The sequence below is a fragment of the Microtus oregoni genome, unplaced genomic scaffold (assembly GCF_018167655.1).
Source record: "Microtus oregoni isolate MIOR12 unplaced genomic scaffold, Mior012 000059F_ref0000304, whole genome shotgun sequence".
Lineage (NCBI taxonomy): Eukaryota > Metazoa > Chordata > Mammalia > Rodentia > Cricetidae > Microtus > Microtus oregoni.
This window is the reverse complement of record NW_024543835.1, coordinates 4,962,582-4,979,608: the sequence shown is the minus strand read 5'-3', so window position 1 is coordinate 4,979,608 and position 17,027 is coordinate 4,962,582. Positions and strand designations below refer to the sequence as shown.

The following is a 17,027-nucleotide window of genomic DNA, read 5'->3' as shown; positions in this document are numbered from 1 at the left end:
GGTATAAGGTAGCCTCTGTTTTATGATTGAAAAGGTCTGTTAATATTTTTGCAGATAAGCTGTTCTTAATCTTTTGGAGGACTTTTAGCATGGTTTTAACTTGAGGTTAAATGTACTCAAATAAATTTTGAAGCCCGTTCCTTCACTGCTGTTTACCAAGTTGGGAGCTTAAATTTTTTGGATTGATTTAAAATACAGTTTGCAAATTGAAATGTTCTAAGGATTTGATGATGTTCATATGATAATATGGAATTAGATTAAGAAAATGTGAAGTATGAAAGAAAAATATTTAAAAGTGTTAGGTTTTTCAGTGAAATTTTCTTTTAGTCCTCGTTTTCTTGGCATTGATGTCAGGTAAATATACTGATTTTTTGATATTAAAATATGTGTGAGAAATCAGCCGAGAAGAAGATCTTTTTTTTACAAGGTTCATACTTTATCCAAACACGCACTGCACATCTACACTTGCAGAGTTGTTTCCCTGTGTACTGGGCAGGTTTGATAATAGAAGCAGGAGGTCTGGAATATGCAGTGATATTTTCTCTAAGAAACTTTCATCATTGGACAGAATGGAATAAGATCTCTACTTCCTAAAGACACAATAAATGGGTGATGTCTTCTTCAACAAAACATATTTTTTATATACATTCTTAGTAATTTTGAGGGATGAAAGTATTGTTTTTCCTTCCTGTTCATGGCCTGGCATACAACACTTTTTGTAGAATCTTTTAGGGAAAACGTTAAGAGAAATAAGGATAATAATGAATTAGATTAAAATGTTCACATTAATAAATGACACTTTCTGATATGTAAATATAAGGGTTATTTATGCACAGACTCTTTTTACCATATACATGCATCCCCATTATATGAGAAAGAACTTGTCAAAATCACTTCTCAATGGTTACCAAGACTTACAAATCTACCAGTTCCCATATTTACATGGAAGTAAGAGAAAAAATTTAGATTAAGCATGAGATTTAGAGACCAACACTTCTGCATTCCTCTTATGTATAAGCACAATGTGATTCATATCAGTTTTAATATTATTAAATGTGTCTTAATTGGTTGCACTGCCTACAGCTCTAGGAGATCTATGTCCTTTTCTGGCCTGTTCAAGCACCTTCGCACACAAGGCATACACGTATACCCACACAAATCCCATGGAAAATTAGAGCCCATGTACTGTGGGATATTGTTCTTCTGTCCACTAAAGATTTGTTACTTGCACAGGTTTAATAAATCGCTGATTGGCCAGTAGCCAGGGGACAGCGTGAGCAAACAAGAATTATTCTGGGAAGAGAAAAGGTCTCCTCTGCATTTCCACCCAGATGGAGAGAAAGCATGATGAAATGTTGCATTGGAAATGGTACCAAGCCATGTCCCTTAATAAGAATTATAGATTAATTTAAGGTATAAGAGCTAATTAGAAACAAGACTGAGCTAATGAGGCCAAATAGTTTACACCTGACATGAGCTCGGTGTTTTGTTGGGACTGAGCAGCTATGGGAACTGGTAAGAGAGAAACTACTGTCGATGAAAGGTAGCCTTAAGCATGCAGGGCTAAGGGCAAGACACAGGTCTTTAGGACCCACAGGAAACTTCAGGAGGAACAGGGGAACGCCTGTGCATTCCTGGGAGTGGCATAAAAGATGTGATTTGCAGGAGCAGAGGCTAAGCCAACTCAGATGGGACCTGAAAATTCTGTTGCTTCCTCTGAATTCCTAGAGCTGGAATTCCAATCCAAGCTCTGTCCTGGCATGGGGGCTAAAAGTCTCAGGCAAATGTCTTGTTTGTGAATTCATGCCCCCAAAAGTTGAGCACCAAATAAAGCATGTATAATTAAAGCTCAGAGGGAGACATTAGGGTTCAACCTGAACACCCAAAAGGAAAGCAGTCATCCCCTGATTCTTACCGTCACATCAGTCTGAAATGATAATCCTGCCTCTAGGAATCTCAGAATGAGATGTAACTGAGAGCTGTTTCCACATTCTAGAATCCTCTCTAGTTCTGGGATGGAAGATGTGAACCTCTGGGATTAAAGTCATGCACCACCCAGTTCCTATGGCAGCAAGAGTGGGATTAAAGTGTTATTGTGGCCTGGTCTGTAAGACTGGCCAGTGTGATCGTTTTACTCTCTGAACTTCAGGCACCTTAATTTATTAAAATACAAATGAAAAGCTGCTACACCCAGGAGCAGCTTTCTCAGGTCAGGTAAGAAAGGAGTGGTTAATTCTGATAAGAAGAAGATAATAAACTGAGAGAGGATCATGCAAGACAAAAATGTTCAGAAAAGACACATTCTGGACCTAAAGGTAAACACAGATGGAAAGTATTCTATAAAAAACCCTCCTGCCACCGCCATGCCATCCAGACTGAGGAAGACCCGGAAACTCCGGGGCCACGTGAGCCACGGCCATGGCTGCATCGGTAAACACCTCAAGCATCCGGGAGGACGCGGGAACGCTGGAGGCATGCATCATCACAGAATCAACTTCGACAAATATCATCCAGGTTACTTCGGGCAAGTTGGGATGAGGCATTACCACTTAAAGAGGAACCAGAGCTTCTGCCCGACTGTCAACCTGGATAAACTGTGGACGCTGGTCAGTGAGCAGACCCGGGTCAACGCTGCCAAGAACAAGACTGGAGTTGCTCCCATCATTGATATCGTGCGATCGGGCTACTACAAAGTTCTGGGGAAGGGAAAGCTCCCTAAGCAGCCTGTCATCGTGAAAGCTAAATTTTTCAGCAGAAGAGCTGAAGAGAAGATAAAGGGTGTTGGAGGTGCCTGTGTTCTGGTGGCTTGAAGCCACTCAGGGAGGCCAATTAAATGCTAACACTTAAAAAAAAAAAACCCTCATCTCTCAATCTCAAAGAAGCCATGAGAAATGTCAGGTTGAACTTATTCTTCTGTATAGAAGTTTTTTTACCTCACTCAGGATAGAGTTTTCTATTTCCATCCATTTGTATGCAAAATTCAAGAAGTCCTTGTTTTTTACTGCTGAGTAATACTCTAATATGTATATATTCCATACTTTCTTCATCCATTCTTCCGTTGAAGGGCATCTAGGTTGTTTCCAGGTTCTGGCTATTACAAACAATGCTGCCATCAACATAGTTGAGCATATGCTTTTGTTGTATGATAGGGCCTCTCTTGGGTATATTCCCAAGAGTGGTATTGCTGGATCCAGGGGTAGGTTGATCCCGAATTTCCTGAGAAACCGAAACACTGCTTTCCAGAGTGGTTGCACAAGTTTGCATTCCCACCAGCAATGAAAACACTACCCTGAGTGAGGTAAGCCAGACCCAAAAAGAGGAACATGGGATGTACTCACTCATATTTGGTTTCTAGCCATAAATAAAGGACATTGAGCTTATAATTCATGTTCCTAGAGAAACTAAATAAGAAGGTGAATCCAAAGACAAACACATAGGCATCCTCATGAATATTAACCTTCATGAGGCAATGAAAGGAGACAGAGACAGAGACCCACATGGGAGCACCGGACAGAAATCTCAAGGTCCAAATCAGGAGCAGAAGGAGACGGAGCACGAGCAAGGAACTCAGGACCACGACGGGTGCACCCACACACTAAGACAATGGGGATGTTCTATTGGGAACTCAACAAGGCCAGCTGGCCTAGGTCTGAAAAAGCATGGGATAAATCCGGACTAGCTGAACATAGCGGACAATGAGGAATACTGAGAATTCAAGAACAATTGCAGTGGGTTTTTGATCCTACTGCACATACTGGCTTTGTGGGAGCCTAGGCAGTTTGGATGCTCACCTTACTAGACCTGGATAGAGGTGTGCAGTCCTTGGGCTTCCCACAGGTCAGGGAACCCTGATTGCTCTTCGAGCAGATGAGGGAGGGGGACTTGATCGGGGGAGGGGGAGGGAAATGGGAAGCGGTTGCGGGGACGAGGCAGAAATCCTTAATAAATAAATAAATTTAAAAAAAAAGAAGTTTTTTTAGTGGTAGTATCTTCCTGGATTGATAGGAATTGGCTCAATTGAGTAAACTGTCTGTGTGTCTGTACGTGTGTGTGTTTGTGTGGTGTATGTTGTATATGCATGATGTGTGTGTAATACTACCTTATTGAACAGAGTGTGTTTGTGTGTGTCTGTACATAAAACTGCCTAACTGACCAGAGTGTGTTTGTGAGTATATATACTGCCTAACTGAACCGTGTGTATATGTTTATGTGTGTGTGGGTGAGCACACCTGTAGTACTGCCTAAAAAGAGTCAACAAGTGTAAATGACGAGTCTCAAGTCTCAAGTGTAAATGAGGGGAATAACGGAAAGAATTGTGAGAGTCATAACATGGTAATAGTGAATCATGTTCACTTCAGACTGGAGCATCACAAGGCCTTGAGGAACACCGGGAACATGTTCTGACTCAGGTTCACATGGGCTAGCTTTCTACTTTATACCAGAAATCTGAAAACTCCCACCCACATACTTCTTCCACTAAATCTCACCCTGGGAACTCTTGGCAGGTGAACTACAACAAGGCAAATTTCACTTCTAACTAGAGAGTGTCTTAGATTTGAGGCTGTTGGAATGACACCGAAGGTCTCAGATAAAGTCAGGGTATAGAAGGATATTATTAGAAATCATTTCATTGTGTTTTGTTTCAGTCATATTTCATTCTACCACAGGTCTCTGGGCTGTCCAGTTTCCAGTTCCTATCCATACAGGCTCCACTCATAGTGTGTGCCTCATGCTAAACCAAAGAGTAGTTGGCCACCATTGCCCAAGCACAACTTGCAGACAGGATAGAGTGTAGGTCTGGGATTTGTGTCTGGGTTGATGGCCAGGTTTCTATTTCTGGAGCCTGCGGAGTAAAGTCTCATACCACTTTCATGTCCAGTATCATCAGAGAGGACTCCTTTGTCACCAGATGGGAGCAGGTTCAGAGACCCACAGCCAGATATTTGCAGAGTGACTAATTTAGAGGTCTGTGTAGTAATTGGGGCGGCGGGGCTGCATTCCCAGCACCCCGGCCACCTGCTCGGCTAGCTTATGCCCCAAAATAATTACACAGACACTGTATTCTTTTAAGCACTGCTTGGCCCTTTAGCTCTAACACTTACAGGCTAATTCTCACATCCCGATCAACCCATCTCTAATAATCTGTGAGAATGGTCTTACAGGGAAGATTCTAGCCTAGTCCATCCTGGGTTGGAGCTTAATGCCGTGTGTCTGCCCGGGAGCGGGGCATGGCGTCTCTCTCAGGCGTCTGCTCCGGAGAGGAGAGATGTCGAGACTCTGACCTCACTTCCTCTTCCTCCCAGCATTTTGTTCTGTTTACTCCACCCACAGGGCCAAGCAGTTTCTTTATTGGTCAATGACCTTCCTCCATCAGGTCTGCATAGGGTTTCACCCCTAAGAGACTGGGGAACTCCGGGAATTGGAGGAAAGATTATAGCATTCAAAGAGGATGGAGGACAACAGGAGAACATGACCCAGCAAATCAGCTAAGCAGGGCTCATATGGGCCAACAAAGACTGGAGTAGCAAGCACAGAATCTGTATAGATATGTGTGACGTCCTTTGCATATATGTAATGACTGTTTGCTTGATGTTATTATATCCTGTTTTGTCCTTTTTTGGCTGTCATCCCTTGGAATCCGTCTCTTTTCTGAAGAGGAAACAGAGGGGAGTGGATCTGTGGGAGAATGGAGGATACAGCTGGGAGGAGTGAAGGGAAGGAAAACTGTAGTCAGGATGTATTGTATGAGAGAAGAATATTTTCAGTAAATGAAAGAGACGGGGGAACTTCCAATACAGTTGTGCCAGAATTTTCTTCCAAGGAAAAAATATAAGAGAATAATTGAGCAAATAAATTAGTATACAAATCCCTTGTAAGCACAAATAAGAATGGAGATATGTAAAGATACTTCATATGAAAAGAAAAAGGGAAGCTTGCCAGATTATGTCAGCGATTGCGTTGGTAAAAAGAAAGAGTGAACATGTATCTGATATTGGTGAGTGAAACACCGAATCCTCTCTGTTGTCACCATCTGGGACACACAGGTTGTTTCAGGAAGAGATCTCAGTCAGTTTCCACTTTAGGTGAACTGCACAGTTCAAGGCTTGGTTCTAGGCTTGCATGTCATGGCAACACAATTAAGAATGCCGATTCTTTTAATGGAGAACTTTCCTTTCTTTCCTGTCATGAACAACCAATTGTAAAGTCTTGATTTTTTTCACAGATTTATTTCTGGTATGTAGCCAGGAAATACCTTTTCTTCCTTTTTCCTAGTGAGTGTGTGGGAGACACAAGGCTCATGCAGAGGATGTACCTTAGCATAAGGATGGGACCATGGCTACTGAGATGTCTTAGTTAGTACATATCATGTGGCCCAAGAATGAGGACCTGATTTCAATCCATAAGCAGTATTAAAATCCAGGTGCTGCAATAGAATCTTGAAGCTCAATGCTTCATAGTTGTGGGATATGCTTTTGTAAGTTGAATATGTTTTGTTACCTTTATTTAGGAAATGGACTGACTGACCAATATCCTGACAAAATAGAGCCAGGCAGGAAATCCAAGCAATTAGACAGAAAGAAGGAAGATGGAGTTAGGAGGGCACCAACAGCACTGGACAAGCAAGATGTGAGGTAATGAACCACAATACTTTTGTTAAAATATCAAATAGTAGAAATGGGTTCATTTCTAAGTAAGAACTAGTTTGTAATAAGCCTGGGACACAGGGCAAAGTTTTATAATTACTGTAAGTCTTTGAGTGTTTGTTCGGGAACTGGTGGGCAGAAGAGAAATCTCCATTGACACATACCCTTTGGCTTAGCTGGCCATCCTGACTAACCAAACTAGTGAGAGATAACATAGTGGTATACTCTGTCTCAACAAAGAAGCTAGGAAGTACTTATTAAGGCATCAAGTTCAAGTCTATCCTCTACACATGTGTATGAAGACAGTCAAGCATCCTTAACATTTAACATACACTCAAAGAAGAAAGAAGTAGAGTTTCACGAGGAGGCAAGTCAGGGATACCTGGGCAGGGCCTGAAAGGACAATAACATTTAGTATCACAGGGACAGAAAAGTCTATCTGTTTTTCATTATCCAAGCATGAAACTGTAGAGCACAGGAGTCAAATGTCTCTTGTCTTATCTTCTTTATGTCTAGAACAAGGACATAAAAATACTGATTGTAAATGGCAGCCATGATACAGCAGAAGGGGAATATCTTATATACATGGCAGTCAGAGTTTCAGGTTCTCTCCATTCATTACACAACCTCTGTCACTTGAGGAGAACAGGACTGGAGAAACCAAGTGTAAATGTAGAGACTGCAGTCCAGACAGTTGGGGAACTTGTGCATGTGGGGGACGCTGTTGCTACCTGAGAGAGCAGACAATACTTCATAGTGTGAGGTAATCTGAAGCCATAGTATTCCAGTCCAGCTGTAGACTAACTCCATGTCCATTTCCAGTTTATTTTAAATCATTCCTGTGACCATACCAAGCCTTTAGCTTAGGAATTTTAGGAGCATCTGATGATTAAAACACTAAAGAGAAAAGAGATTTGTTTTCTCCCTCCCATCCAAATGAACAGAGGTAAAACATCACACACTGTGCAATGGCTGCACAGATAATCCAAACATACCCCATTACTGGGTCAGAAGGAACATTATTGGCTTGCCCAGGAATGCATATTTGAAGAATTGGTCACCAGTGTCTTAGGGCCCCTCATGTTTAGGTAAGCAAACAGGATAATCCCAAATCCCAGTGAGAAAAGGAGATTGCAACATAAGATCTGACAAAGTTAATTCAACAAGCAGCACACAAAACTGACCCCCAAAACATTCCTTAGCTGTTATGTACAGGTAACTTTTCTGGTTAGAAGCAAAATATGCATGCATATGTTCATACATATATGTATACATACATGCATGTGTATATGAACCAAATGTCCAAAAATGGGGAAGTGTTTGGATGTTTGAAGACAAATTCCCACCAGAATCTAGGATAGTTTTAAGCGTTATAATTATTAACATGCAAGTATTTGTGGGGATGAAAGATATAAAATAACTATCTATAAAGGGGTTTAATCGTGCACACTTTGGAAAGGCCTAGGCAAAGGATTAAAAAATAAATTACAAAGAACACCCTGCTTTAATTAATGTGTGAAATATCTGTTCACAAATTAACTAATAAAATGTTTAATTTATTCTAAAAATGAGTCCTTTAACACACATAAAAATATATGTGTTAAATGATAATGCTAAAATAAATAGATAAATAAAATCTTATCAATTTGATAAACTAAGGATAAATTGTGAAATACCTCCTTACTCATCTCTTTCTCTTTCCTTGTTTCTTTATGTCTCTTGTGTCGTACTGTTTCCCTTGAGCAACTTTTTTCTTTTTTTACCTCTCTTACATATATTACAGTGTCTTTACAATTCAACCAGTCCTAAATTTATTTTCTGCCTTAAAGAACCAAATCTGTTTGGCCTGAGTCAAAGCTTAGGAGGATACTTCAAACTATGAAAGATAGCCAAGTGAATCTAGGTCTGTGTCCCCACCACATCATTCCTGAGGATTTATGCCGAAACCCATCTTCAAGCATTGCTGGGTAGTTTCCCTCTCTGCCATTTGAAGGACCAATCCTTCTAGGCTTCAGTTCTATTTTCCTTTGCTCTGTCATTTGAGGGACCAATCCTTCTAGACCTCAGTTCTATTTTCCTTTGATTCTGCTTTTCCGAACACAAAACACATTGAATGTCTTTGTGTCACTAATATCAAAATAGACGTTACCTAGATCCATTCATGGTCTACTACTCGATATGTGTATTAGCACACTGCTTTTCTGGGGAATATCTTCATAAAACCTAATTCCCGCTGCCTCATGTAACAGGTCTGGCAGATACAAAAATTCCTAAAAGGTATATACAAAATTGGTCTATAAGGCTAATGGGGTTTTTCCAAGTATTCCATTCTGGGGAAAGGAAGGGAACCAGTCAGAGGGGTTATTTTCCCTCCGTGAAAGAGATTTCAAACAGTTCTAGCAACTACTTCTCAAGACACCTTACATAGTTAGATTAAAACCCAGATACACTGTGACGCATTTAGAGGTCTTTTGTGTCTGAATCTCTCCTATTGTGAATCTGTAATTCTTTACTGCCGAGGAGCTCTTCTTAAAATGCTGAGCACTTCTTAAAAACTTTAGCTTGTGCCACATAGGGGTAATATGGTACCACCTATTTGCTGCCCAGTCTAAACCTTAACTGTGCTGTTGTTATGGTAATTACGATAGATCCTGCCTGAGATCAGCACAGTTAAGCATAGTGGAACCAGAGGAGTGCCCTCAGAACAATTTGGTGCTCCTGAGCTGCACTTAGTTCCAGGCACACATCAGTACACATTGCCATCGAGCAAGCCATATCGCTTTAATCACAACCCCATTCAAAAGCTCTGTCTCACGCAGGAGTCAAACAGAGATCACAATCCCAGGACAGGGAAGAAAGCTGGCATTTTAAAAGGGCCAGTTTTAGCTGGGCGGTGGTGGCACACGCCTTTAATCCCAGCACTCGGGAGGCAGAGGCAGGTGGGTCTCTGTGAGTTCGAGGCCAGCCTGGTCTACAAAAGCTAGTTCCAGGACAGGAACCAAAAGCTACGGAGAAACCCTGTCTCGAAAAATAAAAAAAAAAAAAAAATAAAAAAAAAAACGGCCAGTTTTTTCCTGCTGCTGAGTCAGGAAAATTTCTTTGTGGCATGCCACCCACAAACAGCAAAAAACTGTGTTAAATTCTCTTTTCCTTTTAAGCCCTCTCAGGTTTTTAAGTGCAGTTAGTTACCGCATTGAGCAGCCTCTCTGTTGTAACGGGAGTGGCGGGCTGCTTGTCGTCCTGTCCACCCAGCTAGCTTATGCCTTAAATAATCACACAGAGATCTGTATTAATTAAATTTCTGCCTGGTCTGTTAGTTCTAGCCTCTTATTGGCTAACTCTCACATATTAGATTAACCCATGACCATTAATGTGTATCATCACTTGACTGTGGCTTACGGGCACATGGCTCTCGGTCTATCTCGGAGAAGTGAGCCATGGTGTCTGCCTCACTCTGCTTTCTTTCTCCCGCCATTCTGTTCAGTCTACTTCACCTGTCTAAATTCTGCCCTATCAAAAAGCCAAAGCAGTTTCTTTATTTAACCAATGAAAGTAACGCATAGACAGATGACCCTGGTACACCAGGTAAGGGTGGGGTGGAGTTCCCGGAGAGCAGAGGAGTGTGGCTGAAAACTGAGAATTGAGCTCTAAATAGAAGAAGACTTTCGTACAACCAGGGGCAGGACATGTAAAATGGGGAAGAGGAGAAGGTGGGTTCAGGTAGTGTGTGGCAGAGATGGAAGCCCGGCAAGGGGAATGGGGCATAAGTTAAGTGGGGCTTCCGAGGTTCAGGTTTTAAGCTCTCCACGAAATAGCCCAAGAAAAGTGTAGGCAGCGGGAAGGCTTAGTGTCTTAGGAAGTACAGAAAGGAAATCAGACTTTCCTCTAAATTTCCTCCACAGCAGTCTGGTTCCACATTAACCCGTCCCTGCTGTCACTCTTCAGAGCCCGCCCCTGACCAGATATGGTTTACCTCACTTCCTGTGAGGAGGGGAGGAGCTGGGTCTTAGTGTCCCTGGCACGGAGGCCACTTCTGCTGCTCGGGCCTTGCTGCCGGAGATTTCTCAGAGAGGTCTGCATTCAAGGTGAGGACCCTGAATATGTACCAAGGGGGAATATGTCTGGGATAATCACAGGAGCTGTGCTAGCGCTCAATCGAGCTTGCCCTGGGAAAATATGAGGCGTCTTGTAGCTTTGTATGTTTCTGGGAGGAAACGGGGACTTCCCCTATTAGAAGGTAACTCTGATTCTGAAAATGGTGGCTTCGTAGGTCACAATTAAAGCCAGCGTTTGACTTCTAAATGGTAAGGCAAAACGCTTGAAATGAATTTTAGTCCACCATGAGTTGTTTTGTCCTTGGGCTCTAAAGTGCCCCGTGGCGGAGTACAGAAGCAAAGGAATTCTATCTGACTTCATCACCAGCAAAATCAGTAGGTAATGTTCAGTGGAATGAAGAACCAACTCCTGCGAGCTGTGTACTTTTTCTTTTTTTGCCCTTAGAGCCAGTGTTTCTCTGTAGCTTTGGAGGGTGATTCTGGAACGAGATCTTGTAGACCAGGCTGGTCTCAAACTCACGGAGATCTGCCTGCCCCTGCCTCCTGAGTGCTGGAATTAACGGCTTGCAACATCACTGCCTGGCTCTCTACTAATTTTAAATGCTAGAGGTAGCTCTTAAAAACACATATCTCCTAAAACCACGCAAAACTCACGGGATTGGTCATGCCCAACACGGGCTGGTAGGAGGTCTCCAGTAGCCAAAAGAAAGAGACACATTAAGGTTTCAGATAGCCACGCCCATCTCGGGGTGTTGTGAGGAAGTGCCATGTTCAGAAGATATCCAGAGGCTTTGGTTAGGCACTCCCATCCCGCGAGAGTCAGAGAACAGTCTAACTGTGGTAACCATTCCCATCCCATGGGAGGCAGAGAAAAACCAAACTCTGGTAGCTAAGCCCATCCTGTGAGAGTCAAAGGAAAGCATAACTCTGGTAGTCCCCCCCCCATCCAGAGGGTATCAGAGAAAAGTCCATCTCTGATAGCCACTCCCACCCAATGGGAATCAGGGAAAAGGCTAAATCTGGTAGCCTCTCCCATCCCGTGGGAGTCAGAATAGGGCATAAGTCTGGTAGAACTTCCATACCATCAAGTCAGAGGAAAGCCTAACTCTGGTAGCCACTCCGATCCTGTGGAGCCAAAGAAGCCCTTTGTCTGGTAGGCACTCCCATCCCCTGGAGTGAGAGAAAAGCCTAAGTCTGGTAACCACTCCCATCCAGTGGAGGCAGAGGAAAGTCTAATTCTGGTACCCAATCCCAACCTGTGGAATCAGAGAAAAGCTAACTCCAGTAGCCACTCTCATCCTCTGGGTGTCAGAAGAAATCCTATGGCAGGTAATCACTCTCATCCTGTGGGAGTCAGAAGAAATCTTACCCTTGGTAGCCACTCCCATCCTGTGGGAGTCAGAAGAAATCTTACCCTTGGTAGCCACTCCCATCCTGTGGGAGTCAGAAGAAATCTAACCCTTGGTAGCCACTCCCATCCTGTGGGAGTCAGAAGAAATCCTACCCTTGGTAGCCACTCCCATCCTGTGGGAGTCAGAAGAAATCTTACCCTTGGTAGTCACTCCCATCCTGTGGGAGTCAGAAGAAATCCTACCCTTGGTAGCCACTCCCATCCTGTGGGAGTCAGAAGAAATCTTACCCTTGGTAGCCACTCCCATCCTGTGGGAGTCAGAAGAAATCTTACCCTTGGTAGCCACTCCCATCCTGTGGGAGTCAGAAGAAATCTTACCCTTGGTAGCCACTCCCATCCTGTGAGAATCAGAAGAAATCCTACCCTTGGTAGCCACTCCCATCCTGTGGGAGTCAGAAGAAATCCTACCCTTGGTAGCCACTCCCATCCTGTGGGAGTCAGAAGAAATCCTACCTCTGGTAGCCACTCCAATCCAGAGGGTATCAGAGAAAATTCTACCTCTAGTAGCCACTCCCATCCAACAGGATTCAGAGGGAAGTCTGTCCCTGGTAGCCACTCCCATCCCATGGGAGTCAGAGGAACTCCTAACTATGCTAGGCATGCCCATCCCTTGGTACTCAGGGGGAAGCCTAACTTGGGTTAGTAAGCACATCCCCTGGGTGTCAGAGGAATCCTAACCTGGGCAGTCATGCCAAGTGTATGACAGTCATAAGGAACACTATACCAAAGATAACTAGATGCTTTTTTTTTCTTTCGTTTTTTGAGATAGGTTTTCTCTGTAGCTTTGAAGCCACATATGAAACTCACTCTGTTGTCCACACAAGACTGGAACACACAGAGATCCGTGTGCCTCTGCCTCCAGACAGCTGGGAAGGACCAAAGGTGCATAGCCACCTCCCAGCTATCTGGAAGCCTTTTCTATTTTAGGATCTTTCTAGACAAAGTTTCTCTGGTTAACAGTCTTAGCTAGCTCTTGTAGAGCAGGATGACCTCGAACTCACAGAGATCCAGGTCCCTTTTATATTGCCCCAAACTACTCTTAAGAACCAGAAATGGAGCACAGCAGTGATGGCACAAATCCCAGCATTTAGAAGTCAGAGGCAGGCAGATCTTTGTGAGTTTGAAGCCAACCTGGTTCTTTAAAACAGTACTAGTGATATTACACAGAGATACCCTGTCTTTTTAAAAGAGGAAAACATCAGAAATGGAAGGATAGACAGAGAGCACAGCTGGTATACAGTGTTTGCTTAGAATTCCTGAAAGCATAGGTAACATGACAAATACGGCTAAAGCAGATGTTATTAAACATAAATAAATAATGTGGAAGTGTTAAAGTCTCCTGCCAATACTCTCCTGTACTGTTAGCGAGAAGTAAGAGGGTAATAGGAAATTGACCAGGATGAGCAAAATAGGAAGACAGGAAATACAGCAGTGGTTGAGGGAAGCGGGGAAGAGTATGATACTAGGTGTGCATGTCAGGAACTTTACAACAGTACCCATAACTTCACCAAATTAGTGCGGACAAAGAAACAGGGTCAGTTTCAAATGTCTGGGGAGGATACTAACATTCTGCCTGAATGAAAACTGAAAGTTAACACATAGCAAAGGGATATTTAAAATGTCCTGAATTTGGAGCTGATGGTGTGACAGCCCTCTGTGCTCCTCTGAGCCTGTTTTCTGAGAAGGGACGGCCATGGTCTCCTGTAGGCCCACTTTAGCCTTGTTCTCCAGTACCTAATATCAGTGAAGATATATGGAGGTGAGGGAATCACTTCCAAAATAATGGGGCCACTGCAAGTCAGGCTCTATACTGTGACTTGGACATGACACCTGTCATAACTAGCCACAGGCTCTGTTCCCAGGGCATTGTCAGCACAAGAGGGCAAAGGTTAGCATTGTTATTTTCCACATCTACATCGTATCTTGTGTATGCGTATTCTCCCAGTGCCTATCATGCTTTTTTGTCTTTCTCTTATTTTTTAAAGTCAGTTTATTTGTATATACCTCTGGTTTTCCCAGAATTCACAATGTAGACCAGGATGACTTTGAACTCCCGAAGTTTTCCTGCCTGCCACTCTGCAATACTTTTATTCTTTTTGTTTTTGATGTTTTATTAATTTGTGTGTACTGTATTAAATCATTTCCTGTCTTCTCTCTCCATCCCGAGTCATTCCTCACCATGTGGTCTCAAATCCACAGCCCAATTTATAATTATTACTGTTACATATGTGACAATATATCAATACATACATGTATTTTATATATTTTTTCATGTAACAATAATATTAATAATGTAAGAAATAATATAAACGCATGCATTTATTATATAAAGCCGTAAATACAGACTAATATGTCCATTTAGTGTTGCTTACATGTATATGGTTTTAGGACTGAGCGATTATGCCTACAGAAGACTGAATCTCCCTCTTTAAACAGCCGATGTGTACAGTGCTTCATCTAAGGGTATGGCCTTGTGAGACTTCACCATTCATGTTATGTGAATTGGTGTTGTCATTCAAGTTCAAGTCTCCTTTGGGCTTCCTTACTCCTGGGTTCTGTGAAACATTGCCACAGCCTAGTACTAGATGTGAGTAGAATTGAGAGTGTTCAAACACCAGAGAAAGGCAGCCATCCTTTACCTCACAGTATATATAAGGTGACCAGAGGTGAGGAATACAGGGAGTGCTTAGAACACTGATGTCATTATAATGTGTGAGACAAGGAGGGGAAAGAATTGCTGAAAGCCTGAGTGTTCTCAGCATGCTCAAAGTGCTCATAGCACGTTATTTTCCTGATTCAGGTATCTCAGTTCCCTGTTCTACTACCAAGACTCTGTCCTGCTGTCCCTGACGCCAGCCATCATGCCAAGGGGACAGAAGAGTAAGGCCCGTGCTCGAGAGAAAAGGCGCCAGGGGCTCAGGGATGCTCAAGCAAAGGAGGCAGAGAAAGCAGAGTCACCGGCTGGCTCTGATCAAGCTTCAGGAGATGCTAAGCCAAGCACTTCTACTGCTGACTTCCCACAGCAGTCTGAAAGCTCAGCACCCAGCAGCACTGCCAGCCAGGGAAGGAGCCATGGAAGGTCTGATAAGGGTGAGCAGGGCCAAGGGGATGGAAATGAGCGTCCCTCCAGGGCTCTACTCTCCACTAGAAGCATGCAGATGGATCTTATGACAAGGAAGACGGGAATGCTGATGGAGTACATGCTCCTCAAATACAAAATGCAGCAGCCCATGAGGAGGGGAGAGATGCTCAAAGTTATCCATAAAAGGTTCAAGGAACACTTCCCCGAGATCCTCAAGAAAGCCTCCTATCGATTGGATGTGGTGTTTGGCCTTGAGCTGAAAGAAATACTGCCACGTGGTCAAGCATATGAACTTGTGAGCAAGTTAGATTTCGAGGATGATGGAAGTAGGATCAATGAGCTAGGTGTTCCTACCAGGGGCATTCTGATTGCTCTCCTCAGTGTGATCTACCTAAATAATTACTGTGCTGCCGAGGAAGATGTCTGGCATTTCCTGAATGCATTAGGAGTCTATGATGGGGTCCCACATCTCATCTTTGGAGATGTCAGGAAGCTCATCACTGAAGATCTGGTACAGGAAAAGTACCTGGTATACCGTCAGGTTCCTAACAGTGATCCTCCATCCTATCAGTTCCTGTGGGGCCCGAGAGCCTATGGTGAAACCAACAAGATAAAGGTGATGGACTTTTTAGCCAAGATGAGTGAAACCACGACTGAGGATTACTCATCTCCTTATGAGCAGGCTTTGATTGAAGAGGAAGAGGAAGCCCAAGCTGCAGCTGCAGCCAAGTCTGGCACTAAAGGCAAGGGCAAGGGACGTACTAAGACCAAGTTAAGTCATCCTACTCACAAGTGAGGTATAAGGTAGCCTCTGTTTTATGATTGAAAAGGTCTGTTAATATTTTTGCAGATAAGCTGTTCTTAATCTTTTGGAGGACTTTTAGCATAGTTTTAACTTGGGGTTAAATGTACTCAGAAAAATTTTGAAGCCCGTTCCTTCACTACTGTTTACCAAGTTGGGAGCTTAAATTTTTTGGATTGATTTAAAATACAGTTTGCAAATCGAAATGTTCTAAGGATTTGATGATATTCATATGATACTATGGAATTAGATTAAGAAAATGTTGTGAAATATGAGAGAAAAATATTTAAAAGTGTTAGGTTTTTCAGTGAAATTTTCTTTTAGTCCTCGTTTTCTTGGCATTGATGTCAGGTAAATATACTGATTTTTTGATATTAAAATATATGTGAGAAATCAGCCGAGAAGCAGATCTTTTTTTACAATGTTCATGCTTTAACCAAACACGCTCTGCACATCTACACTTGCAGAGCTGTTTCCCTGTGTACTGTGCATGTTTGATAATAGAAGCAGGAGATCTGGAATATGCAATGATATTTTCTCTAAGAAACTTTCATTATTGGATAGAATGGAATAAGATCTCTACTTCCTAAAGAAACAATAAATGCGTTATATCTTCTTCCACAAATATATTTTTCTATATCCATTACAAGTTATTTTAAGGGATGAAGGTCTTGTTTTTCCTTCTTGTTCATGGCCTGGCATACAACACTTTCTGTAGAATCTTTTAGGGAACATGTTAAGAGTAATAAGGATAATAATGAATTAGATTAAAATGTTCACATTAATAAATGACATTTTCTGATAAGTAAATATAAGGGCTATTTAAGCACGGATTCTTTGTACCATACACATGCATTTTTATTATAAGAGAAAGAACTTGTTAAAATCACTTCTCAGTGGTTACCAAGAGTTAAAAATCTACCTGTTCCCATATTTACATGACAAGTAAGTGATAGAATTTAGATTAAGGATGAGATTTAGAGACAACACTTCTGCATTCCTCTTATGTTTAAGCACAATGTGACTCTTATAT

At 42.4% G+C, this 17,027-nt stretch overlaps 2 protein-coding genes across 2 annotated transcripts; both read left to right on the top strand.

Moving 5' to 3' along the window:
• The first annotated feature begins 2,363 nt into the window (after positions 1-2,363).
• On the top strand, positions 2,364-2,845 carry LOC121439043 (60S ribosomal protein L27a-like). The gene has a single exon (XM_041639536.1). The coding sequence runs from the start codon at positions 2,364-2,366 to the stop codon at positions 2,808-2,810; it is 447 nt and encodes a 148-aa protein (XP_041495470.1). The 3' UTR covers positions 2,811-2,845.
• Positions 2,846-14,971: 12,126 nt separating this feature from the next.
• LOC121438973 (melanoma-associated antigen B4-like) lies at positions 14,972-15,988 on the top strand. Its single transcript, XM_041639476.1, has one exon. It carries the CDS (start codon positions 14,972-14,974, stop codon positions 15,986-15,988), a length of 1,017 nt encoding a protein of 338 aa, XP_041495410.1.
• The last annotated feature ends 1,039 nt before the right edge of the window (positions 15,989-17,027 follow it).